The 12,222-nt window shown below is 46.3% G+C and overlaps 1 protein-coding gene across 4 annotated transcripts in view; it reads right to left on the bottom strand.

Annotated features, from left to right (window-relative positions):
* The window catches only part of LOC139268394 (leucine-rich repeat and IQ domain-containing protein 3-like), a 74,593-nt gene that overhangs the window by 52,588 nt on the left and 9,783 nt on the right, over positions 1-12,222 (bottom strand). For 3 of the 4 annotated variants that reach the window (XM_070886487.1, XM_070886489.1, XM_070886488.1), the window contains exon 3: positions 9,607-9,927. The exons of the other annotated variant lie outside the window; for it this stretch is intronic. In XM_070886487.1, coding sequence (XP_070742588.1) covers positions 9,607-9,927 — 321 coding nt within the window. The remainder of the gene's footprint in view (positions 1-9,606; positions 9,928-12,222) is intronic. 4 annotated transcript variants of the gene reach the window in all.

The following is a 12,222-nucleotide window of genomic DNA, read 5'->3' as shown; positions in this document are numbered from 1 at the left end:
TCAGATTTAAATGTGCGATCCCTTATTCTGAAACTATGCCCCCTAGTTCTAGATTCCCCCACGAGGGGAAACATCCTCTCTGCATCTACCTTGTCGAGCCCCCTCAATTCTGTTGTCTCTTTTAACGTGGAACTGTCAATTGATATCAAATACCCCTGTTAAAAGTTGCAGTTACAACAGCTTGTATTTATATAACACCTTTAACATAGTAAAACGTCCCAAGGCGCTTCACAAGAGCATTATCAAACAAAAATTGGCACCAAGCCACATAAGAAGATATTAGGACAGACGACTAAAAGCTTGGTCAAAGAGGTAGGTTTTAAGGAGCGTCTTAAAGGAGGAGAGCGAGGCGGAGATGTTTTGGGGAGGAATTTCAGACTTTAGGGCCCAGGCAGCTGAAGGTACGGCCACCAATGGCAGGATGATGAAAATCAGGGATGCGCAAGAGGCCAGATTGGGGGAGCACAGAGCCTGCACCTCCATTCAATGAGTTCATGGCTGAACATGCAACTTCAGTACCCCATTCCTGCTTTCTCGCCATACCCCTTGATCCCCCTAGTAGTAAGGACTACATCTAACTCCTTTTTGAATATATCCAACGAACTGGACACAACAACTTCCTGTGGTAGAGAATTCCACAGGTTCACCACTCTCTGGGTGAAGAAGTTTTTCCTCATCTCGGTCCTAAATGGCTTACCCCTTATCCTTAGACTGTGACCCCTGGTTCTGGACTTCCCCAACATTGGGAACATTCTGCCTGCATCTAACCTGTCTAAACCCGTCAGAATTTTAAATGTTTCTATGAGATCCCCTCTCATTCTTCTGAACTCCAGTGAATACAAGGCCAATTGATCCAGTCTTTTTTGATATGTCAGTCCCGCCAGCCCGGGAATCAGTCTGGTGAACCTTCGCTGCACTCCCTCAATAGCAAGAATGTCCTTCCTCAAGTTAGGAGACCAAAACTGTACACAATACTCCAGGTATGACTTGACCAAGGCCCTATACAACTGTAGTAACACCTCCCTGCCCCTGTACTGAAATCCCCTCGCTATGAAGGCCAACTTGCCATTTGCTTTCTTAACTACCTGCTGTACCTGCATGCCAACCTTCAATGACTGATGTACCATGACACCCAGGTCTCGTTGCATCTCCCCTTTTCCTGATCTGTCACCATTCAGATAATAGTCTGTCTCTCTGTTTTTACAACCAAAGTGGATAACCTCACATTTATCCACATTATACTTCATCTGCCTCCTTATAGAGATAGGGAGGCAGGTGGGGGCGGGGGTGAGGTCATGGAGGGATTTGAAAACAAGGAAGAGAATTTTAAAATTGAGGCGTTGCCGGACCAGGAGCCAATCGAGGTCAGTGAGCACAGCGATGGGTGAATGGGATTTAGTACGAGATAGGACACGGGCAGTAGAGTTTTGGATCAGTTTCTAAACTAATGCTCAGTGCTGTACCATTGTCTGCTGAACATCAACACATAAATAGCCAATAGTAAAAGGTGCAGATGAGGCAGAAGTGCACTTGCTACTTATCCTGGTCAATGAATACAGGGCTAGAGGGCACCGACAAGCATTCACAATCCTCCAACGAGGATTCACAAGAACATAAGAATTAGGAACAGGAGTAGGCCATCTAGCCCCTCGAGCCTGCTCCGCCATTCAACAAGATCATGGCTGATCTGGCCGTGGACTCAGCTCCACTGACCCGCCCGCTCCCCATAACCCTTAATTCCCTTATTGGTTAAAAATCTATCTATCTGTGATTTGAATACATTCAATGAGCTAGCCTCAACTGCTTCCTTGGGCAGAGAATTCCACAGATTCACAACCCTCTGGCAGAAGAAATTCCTTCTCAACTCGGTTTCAAATTGACTCCCCCATATTTTGAGGCTGTGCCCCCTAGTTCTAGTCTCCCCGACCAGTGGAAACAACCTCTCTGCCTCTATCTTGTATATCCCTTTCATTATTTTAAATGTTTCTATAAGATCACCCCTCATCCTTCTGAACTCCAATGAGTAAAGACCCAGTCTACTCAATCTATCATCATAAGGTAACCCCCTCATCTCCGGAATCAGCCTAGTGAATCGTCTCTGTACCCTCTCCAAAGCTAGTATATCCTTCCTTAAGTAAGGTGAACAAAACTGCACGCTGTCCCTATACAGTTGCAGAAGGACCTCCCTGCTTTTGTACTCCATCCCTCTCGCAATGAAGGCCAACATTCCATTCGCCTTCCTGATTACCTGCTGCACCTGCAAACTAACTTTTTAGGCTTTATGCACAAGGACCCCCAGGTCCCTCTGCACCGCAGCATGTTGTAATTTCTCCCCATTCAAATAATATTCCCTTTTACTGTTTTTGTTTCCAAGGTGGATGACCTCACATTTTCCGACATTGTATTCCATCTGCCAAACCTTAGCCCATTCGCTTAACCTATCTAAATCTCTTTGCAGCCTCTCTGTGTCCTCTACACAACCCGCTTTCCCACTAATCTTTGTGTCATCTGCAAATTTTGTTACACTACACTCTGTCCCCTCTTCCAGGTCATCTATGTATATTGTAAACAGTTGTGGTCCCAGCACCGATCCCTGTGGCACACCACGAACCACCAATTGCCAACCCGAAAAGGACCCATTTATCCCGACTCTCTGCTTTCTGTTAGTTAGCCAATTCTCTATCCATGCTAATACATTTCCTCTGACTCCACGTACCTTTATCTTTTGCAGTAACCTTTTGTGTGGCACCTTATCGAATGCCTTTTGGAAATCCAAATACACCACATCCATCGGTACACCTCTATCCACCATGCTCGTTATATCCTCAAAGAATTCCAGTAAATTAGTTAAACATGATTTCCCCATCATGAATCCATGCTGCGTCTGCTTGATTGCACTATTCCTATCTAGATGTCCCGCTCTTTCCTCCTTAATGATAGCTTCAAGCATTTTCCCCACTACAGATGTTAAACTAACCGGCCTATAGTTACCTGCCTTTTGTCTGCCCCCTTTTTTAAACAGAGGCATTACATTAGCTGCTTTCCAATCTGCTGGTACCTCCCCAGAGTCCAGAGAATTTTGGTAGATTATAACGAATGCATCTGCTATAACTTCCGCCATCTCTTTTAATACCCTGGGATGCATTTCATCAGGACCATGGGACTTGTCTACCTTGAGTCCCATTAGCCTGTCCAGCACTCCCTCCCTAGTGATAGTGATTGTCTCAAGGTCCTCCCTTCCCACATTCCCGTGACCAGCAATTTTTGGCATGGTTTTTGTGTCTTCCACTGTGAAGACCGAAACAAAATAATTGTTTAAGGTCTCAGCCATTTCCACATTTCCCATTATTAAATCCTCCTTCTCATCTTCTAAGGGACCAACATTTACTTTAGTCACTCTTTTCCATTTTATATATCGGTAAAAGCTTTTACTATGTTTTTATATTTTGCGCAAGTTTACCTTCATAATCTATCTTTCCTTTCTTTATTGCTTTCTTAGTCATTCTTTGCTGTCGTTTAAAATTTTCCCAATCTTCTAGTTTCCCACTAACGTTGGCCACCTTATACGCATTGGTTTTTAATTTGATACTCTCCTTTATTTCCTTGGTTATCAACGGCTGGTTATCCCTTCTCTTACCGCCCTTCTTTTTCACTGGAATATATTTTTGTTGAGCACTATGAAAGAGCTCCTTAAAAGTCCTCCACTGTTCTTCAATTGTGCCACCGTTTAGTCTGTGTTCCCAGTCTACTTTAGCCAACTCTGCCCTCATCCCACTGTAGTCTCATTACACAGGACCAGATCTAAGATAGCTTGCTCCCTTGTAGGTTCGAGATCAGATGAAACTTACTTTCCCAAAATTTGTGGAACAGTTCCGGAGAAGCAGATGCGATGATATCTATCGAGAAGCAGGTTTGAGGGTGCATTATAGAAAGGTTTAACAGCACTGCTGGATGTTTCTTCAGGGAAATAACCTATCTAACACCACTGTAGGTGTTATATATGCAGACTATAGATATACTCTCTGTGTAGTCACTGTACAATTGCATAAGATGGAGACTTGTTACCTGATGTACCATCAATAAGGTTTACACTGTGTATATACTATGCTGGCACCACGCGAGGGTGCAACTGGTGGAGACCGAGGTTTCCTGCCCCTGTGGCAGAGGCTGTCCACCAGAGGGCACTGCAATGGGAGACCTGAGGGTCACCTGCATAGGTGTGCAGGGCCCAGTATAAAAGGCTGCCCACCATGCTTGTGCCTCACTCTGGATAAAGAACCAAGGTCACTACAGTTTGAGTACAACACATTGCCTCGTGGAATCATATAAGTTCATTACAGATATAACAGTAGGACCCATCACAACCCTCACAACATGCACAATAAGCGTGGCCTTGCCAGCATCGCCCGGCCCTGCGACCATATTTTTCAAAGTTGCAGAAAGAAAAGGGGTGCCTTCTAAATTAGAGGATGAACAGGTGGGGAGGAGGGGCCATGATAGAGTCATCAAATATAGAGACTGCAGAGAAGAGGTGAGATGGGCCAAATGGCCCATTTTTCCACTGCATTCTCTTGTGTTTCTAAGTAACAGAAAATAAAAAGATTTGCATTTATATAGCACCTTTCACAACCTCAGGATGTCACAAAGCACTTCAAAGCCACTGAAGTACTATTTTTGAAGTGTAGCCACTGTTCTGATGTAAGAAACATGGCAGCCAATTAATCTGTTTTAGTGATGTTGGTCGAGGGAGAAGTATTGGCCAGGACACGAGTGAGAACTCCCCTGCTCTTCTTTGAGTAGTGCCATGGGATCCTTCACATCCACCTGAGAGGGCCTATGGTCCCTCAGTTTAACAAGTCATCCTAGTGATGGCACATCTGACAGTGCAGCATTCCCTCAGCACTGCAGTGAAGTGTCAGCCTGGATTATGTGCTGAAGTCTCCAGAGTGGGACTGTGAACCGACAACCTTCTGACTCCGAGGCGAGAGTGCTATCCACTGAGCCACTTTTATACACATTAAAAAGAGGGGGATGAGATGGCAAGACTGTTTCGAATGATCATTTTCCCCTTGCAAGCCACAAGGATCGCTGCTAGAGCCTCAACTATTTACAATCTATATTAATTACAATCTATATCTATGCTGCAGTACAGAGGGACCTGGGTTCCTTGTGCATGAAACACATAAAGTTAGTACACATGTACAGCAAGTAAGCAGGAAGACAAATGGAATGTTGGCCTTTATTGCAAGGGGGATGGAGTATAAAAGCAGAGAAGTCCTGCTACAACTGTACAGGGTATTGGTGAAACCACACCTAGAGTACTGTGTACAGGTTTGGTCTCCTTATTTAAGGAAGGATATACTTGCATTGGAGGCAGTTCAGAGAAGGTTCACTAGGTCGATTCCTGAGATGAAAGGGTTGACTTATGAAGAAAGGTTGAGCAGGTTGGGCCTAGACTCATTGGATTTTAGAAGAATGAGAGGTGATCTTATGGAAACATCCAAGATACTGAGGGGGCTCGACATGGTAGACGCGGAGAGGATGTTTCCACTCGTGGGGGAATCTAGAACTAGGGGGCATAGTTTAAGAATAAGGGGTCACCCAATTAGAACTGAGATGAGGAAGAATTTCTTCTCTCAGAGGGTCGCAAATCTGTGAAATTCTCTGCCCGAGAGAGCTGTGGAGGCTGAGTCATTGAATATATTTAAGGTGGAGATGGACAGATTTTTGAATGAGAAGGGAGTGAAGGGTTATGGAGAGCGGGCAGGGAAGTGGAGCTGAGCCCAAGATCAGATCAGCCATGATCTTATTAAATGGCGGAAAGAGGTACTGAGGTGAATGATCAGCCATGATCTTATTGAATGGTGGAGCAGGCTCGAGGGGCCAATGGCCTACTCCTACTCCTATTTCTTATTGGAATCCAGCCACAGACTGATGGGCTGAATGTGCTTTGTTGATCTGATCTGTTTTAAGTTCCTACAATCTTGAATAAAAACTGAACATGCTGGAAACACACAGCAGATCCCATCAGCCTCCGGTTTGGGAATCCTTTACCAGAATCCTGGCCGCGACCTCTAGTATCTAGAAGGATGAGGGCAGCAGGCTTATGGGAACACCACCACCTGCAAGATCTCCTCCGAGTTACACACACCATCCTGACTTGGACATATATCGGCCGATCCGTCATCATCACTGGGTCAAAATCCTGGAACTCCCTCCCTAACAGCACTGAGGGAACACCTTCACCACACGGACTGCAGCGGTTCAAGAAGGCGGCTCACCACCACCTTCTTAAGGGGCAATTCAGGATGGGCAATAAATGCCGGCCTTGTCAGCGACACCCACATCCCTTGAATGAATAATTATAAAAGAGCATCGCTATCTCTATCACCAGGAACGGTAGCATAGTGGTTACCTTACTGAACTGGTAATCCACCGGCCTGGACTAATGATCCAGAGACATGAGTTCAAATCCCACCACGGCAGCTGGGGTATTTAAATTCAGTTAATTAAATAAAACTGGAATAAAAAGCTAGTATCAGTAATGGTGACCACTTCAGGATTGTTGTAAAATCCCATCTGGTTCACTAATGCCCTTAAGGACTCCAGACCCACACCCAGCCTAGTCGGCCCTGCAAAGTTCTACTCACTAACATCTGGGGACTTGTACCAAAATTGGGAGAGCTGTCATAATTGGCAACAGCCTGTCATAGTCATACTCACAGAATCATACCTTTCAGCCAACGTCCCAGACTCCTCCATCTACCATCCTTGGATACGTCCTGTCCCACCGGCAGGACAGACCCACCAGGGGTGGCAGCACAGTGGTATATAGTCTGGAGGGAGTGGCCCCGGGACTCCTCAACATTGACCCTGACCATGAAGTCTCATAGCTTCAGGTCAAGCACGGGCTGATTACCACCTACCGCCCTCTCTCAGCTGATAAATCAGTACTCCTTCATGTTGAACAACACTTGAAAGAAGCACTGAGGGTAGCAAGGGCACAGAATGTACTCTGGGTGGGGGATTGAATGTCGGTAACTCCACCACTGACCGAGCTGGTGGAGACCTGAAGGACATAGCTGCCAGACTGGGCTTGCAGCAGGTGGTGAAAGAACCAACATGAGGGAAAAACCTACTTGACCTCGTCCTCACCAACCTATCTGTCGATGATGCATCTGTTCATGATAGCATTAGTAGCAGCGACCACTGCACAGTCTTTGTGGAGACGAAGTCCCATCTTCACACATCGTGTTGTGTGGCACTACCATCTTGCTAAATGGGATAGATTCAGAACAGATCTCGCAGCTCAAAATTGGCATCCATGAGGCGCTGTGGCCCAGCAGCAGAATTGTATTCCACCACAATCTGTAACCTCATGGCCCGGCATATCCCTCACTCTACCATTACCATCAAGCCAGGGGACCAACCCTGGTTCAATGAGGAGTGCAAAAGCAGGTGTACCTAAAAATGAGGTGCCAACCTGGGGAAGCTGCAACACAGGACTACATGCATGCTAAGCAGCGGAAGCAACTTGCTATAGACAGAGCTAAGCGATCCCACAACCAATAGATCAGATCAAAGCTCTGCAGTCCTGCCACATCCAGTCTTGAATGGTAGTGGACTATTAAACAACTAACAGGAGGAGGAGGCTCCATGAACATCCCCATCCTCAATGATGGCGGAGCCCAGCATGCAAGTGCAAAAGAGAAGGTTGAAGCGCTTGCAACCATCTTCAGCCAGACGTGCCGAGTGGATGATCCATATCAGCTTCCTCCCGAGGTCCCCACCATCACGGAAGCCAGTCTTCAGTCAATTCGATACACTCCATGTGATATCAAGAAACAGCTGCAGCAAAAGCCATGAGTCCCTAAATATCCCGGCTGTCGTGCTGAAGACTTGTGCTCCAGAATTAGCCGCTACTCTAACCAAGCTGTTCCAGTACAGTTACAATACTGGCATCTATCAGAAAACTGTCCCCAAGTATGTTCTGTCTACAAAAAACAGGACAAATCCAATCCAGCCAATTACCACCCCATCAGTCTGCTCTCAATCATCAGCAAAATGATGGAAGGTGTCATCAACAGTGCTATCAAGCAGCACTTACTCGCCAATAACCTGCTCACCGATGCCCAGTTTGGGTTCCGCCAAGACCACTCGGCTCCAGATCTCATTACAGCCTTGGTCCAAACATGGACAAAAGAGCTGAATTACAGAGGTGCGGTGAGAGTGACTGCCCTTGACATGAAGGCAGCATTTGACAGAGTGTGGCATCAAGGAGCCCCAGTAAAACTGAAGTCAATGGGAATCAGGGGGAAAACTCTCCAATGGCTGGAGTCATCCTAGTACAGAGGAAGATGGTTGTGGGGGCTTGGAGGTCAATCATCACAGCTCCAGGACATCGCTGCAGGAGTTCCTCAGTGTCCTAGGCCCAAGCATCTACAGCTGCATCATCAATGACCTTCCCTCCATCATAAGGTCAGATGTGGGGATGTTTGCTGATGATTGCACAGGGTTCGGTTCCATTCGCAACTCCTCAGATAATGAAGCAGTCGATGCCCACATGAGGCAAGACCTGGACGATATTTAGCCTTGACCTGGTAAGTGGCAAGTAACATTTGTGCCAGGCAATGACTATCTCCAACAAGCAAGAGTTTCACCACCACCCCATGAAATTCAATGGCATTATTATTGCCGAATCCCCCATCATCAACATCCTGGGGGTCACCATTGACCAGAAACTTAACTGGACCAGCCACATATATACCGTGGCAACAAGAGCAGGTCAGAGGCTGGGTATTCTGCACCTCCTGACTCCCCAAAGCTTTTCAGCCATGAACTCATTGAATGGCGGTGCAGACTCGAAGGGCCGAATGGCCTACTCCTGCAACTATTTTCTGTGTTTCTATGTTTCTATGTTTTCTACAAGGCACAAGTCAGGAGTGTGATGGAATACTCTCCACTTGCCTGGATGAGTGCAGCTTCAAGAAGCTCGACACCATCCGGGACAAAGCAGCCCACTTGTGTGGCACCCAATCCACCACCTTAAACATTCACTCCCTCCACCACCGGCGCCCCCTGGCTGCAGTGTGCACTATCTAAAGATGCACTGCAGCATCTCGCCGCGGCTTCTTCGGCAGCACCTCCTAAACCCACGACCTCTACCACCTAGAAGGACAAGGGCAGCAGGCGCACGGGAACACCATTACCTCCAAGTTTCCCTCGAAGTCACACATTATCCTGACTTGGAAATATATCACCGTTCCTTCGTAGTCGCTGGGTCACAATCCTGGAACTCCTTTGCGAACAGCACTGTGGGAGCACCTTCACCACACTAACTGCAGCGGTTCAAGAAGGCGGCTCACCACCACCTTCTCAAGGACAACTAGGGATGGCCAATAAATGCCGGCCTTGTCAGCGATGCCCACTGCCCATGAATGAATAATTATAAAAAAAGATCTCTACTTGGTAATATTAAGCTGTCTTTCCTCTCTTTCAATTTTGACAGATTTCCTGCACATTTCCAGCAATTATTATTTCTGATTTTCAACCTGTTCCCATGTGGAAAACAAGCTTTTCTTTCCTTCAACAGAAGTAGGCACCAACCTGTGTAGGTACGGGGAGATGAATAAAGAAATCTGGACTTAAAGCTTTGAATTGGTTACTTTTCGGCCAGTACTCAATGACCTCCTCATCTGCAATGACAAAGTTGTCCAACACTTTGAGAGTCCAGATGTTGTTGACGAGGTTATGCCGATACTTTGGTACGAGGCTCACCGGGGTGTCGAACAGGGTCAGAACAATGAGGCTTGGGCAGTAATACAGGGGTTTGATGCTGTTCAAGTCTCCAATGATGTTGTCATGGAGATATAGGACCTGCAGATATTTCATATTAGACCAAAAGAATTCATCTGGAAGATCGGTAATCTGATGATAAACAAAAACAAATGCTATTAGTACATCATAGCCGTTCACAGGGCTGTGGGGAAAGAGCAGGAGAATGGGACTAATTGGCTCGCTCCTTCACAGAGCCGGCACAGGCACGATGGGCCGAATGGCCTCCTGCTGTGCTCTATCATTCTTTCTTAACTATACATGACACTGTAAAAAGAACCTCATCAGAAGGCATAATGCTGCTTGATCTGAAGAATCACTCAGCTATCAAGATTTATTTTGCCCATCTAGTTTTATAGGATTTTGGAGCAAAGAAGGAGGCCGTTTGGCCCATTCTGCCCGTGCCAGATCTCTGAAAGAGCTAACCACTTGGCAACACTTTTGGCTCGGAGTCAGAGGTTTACGGGTTTGAGTCCCACACCGGGAGTTGAGCGCGAAATCCAGGCTGACCCTCCAGTGCGGCTGATGTTCAAATGAGATGTTAAACTGAGGTCCCGATTGCCTGGTTAGTGCCCCGAGGACACTATTCGGAGAAGAGCAAAGAGTTCTCCCGGTATCCTGGCCAATATTCATCCCTCAACCAACAGATTAAATGGTCATTCATTCAGTTGCTGTTTCTGGGACCTTGTTATGTGCAAATTGGCTGGCATGGTTACTTGCAAATCAGCGCAACATTTCAAAAAGTAATTCATTGGCTGTGAAGCACTTGGAAACGGGACATGAAAGGCACTATATTCATTCAATCTCTCTCTTGCTCACAGACCATCTATTAGGAAGAAGAGATAAGAAAGAAGCAATATGTTATTGTGCATTAACATAGCATCTTTAGTGTCGTAAAATTTCCCAAGACACTTCACAAGAGCGATTACCAAACAAAATTTGACACTAAGTCCCACAAGGAGATATTCGGACAGGTGATCAAAAGCTTGGACAAAGAGATAGGTTTTAAGGAGTATCTTAAAGGAGGAGAGAGGCGGAGAGGTTTTGGGAGGGAATTCCAGAGCTTAGCACCCAGGCAGCTGAAGGCACGGCCACCAATGGTGGACCAATTCAAATCGAAAATGCGCAAGAGATCAAAATTGGAGGAGTGCAGAAATCTCGCAGGGCTGGAGGAGGTAACAGAGATAGGGAAAGGGGATGCCACGGAGGGATTTGAAAACAAGGATGAGAAATTTTTAATTGAGGCGTTGCCGGACTGGGAGCCAATGTAGGTCCAGCAAGCACAGGGGTAATGGATGAACGGGACTTGGTGCGAGTTAGGATACGGGCAGCAAAGTTTTGGATGTGCTCAAGTTTATGTAAGATGGAAGATGGGAGGCCAGCCAGAAGTGCATTGGAATAGTCAAGTCTAGAGGTAACAACAGCATGGATGAGGGTTTCAGCAGCAGATGAGTTGAGTCAGGCAGTGTTATAGAGGTGGACGTAGGTGGTCTTAGTGATATGTGATCGGAAACTCATCTCAGGGGCAAATATGACACCAAGGTTGCGAACAGTCTGATTCAGCCTTAGACAGTTGCCAGGGCGAGGGATGTAGTCTGTAGCTAGGGTGCAGAGTTTGTGGTGGGGATAAAAGACAATGGCTTTGGTCTTCCCAATAATCAGTTGGAGGAAATTTCTGCTTATCCAGTACTGGATGCCGGACAAGCAGAGTGACTAATTAGAGACAGTGGAGAGGTTGATAGAGGCGAGGTAGAGATGGGTGTTGTCAGTGTACATGTGGAACCTGACGTCAGGTTCGGATGATATCGCTAAAGGGCAGCATGTAGATGAGAAATAGGAAGGAGGCAAGGATAGATCCTTTGTGGCTCCAGAGGTACGGTGCAGGAGTGGGGAGAAGCGTTTGCTGGTGATACTCTGCCAACGATTAGATAGATGAAAATGGAACCAGGTGAGTGCAGTTCCACCTAGCTGGATGACGGAGGAGAGGTGTTTGAGGCGGATATTGTGATCAACTACGTCAATGGTTGCAGACAGGTCGAGGATGAACAGAAGGAAATAACTTGCATTTCTATAGCACTTTTCATGACCTCAGGGCGTTCCAAAGCACTTTACCGCCAATGAAGTACTTTTCTTGAAATGTGATCACTGTTGTAATCAACATTCCTGCTCCTATTTCTTATGTTCTTATCCCCTCTAAGCTGAGTAGCCGGAACTGGCTTTTTCAATGCTAAATTTAGCGCATCGCGAAACTGTGAATAGGTCATGCAGCCTCTTAAAGAGCTCACACACCCAAAACATATCAGTGGGAACATTGGTTGTAAAGTAGCACAAGCAGCCAGTTTGTGCAAAGCAAGGTCCCACAAATAGTAATGTGATAATTACTAAATA

This window comes from Pristiophorus japonicus, chromosome 8, assembly GCF_044704955.1.
Source record: "Pristiophorus japonicus isolate sPriJap1 chromosome 8, sPriJap1.hap1, whole genome shotgun sequence".
Lineage (NCBI taxonomy): Eukaryota > Metazoa > Chordata > Chondrichthyes > Pristiophoridae > Pristiophorus > Pristiophorus japonicus.
Note: the sequence above shows the minus strand (reverse complement) of the source record. Positions and strands in the feature narration are given on the sequence as shown.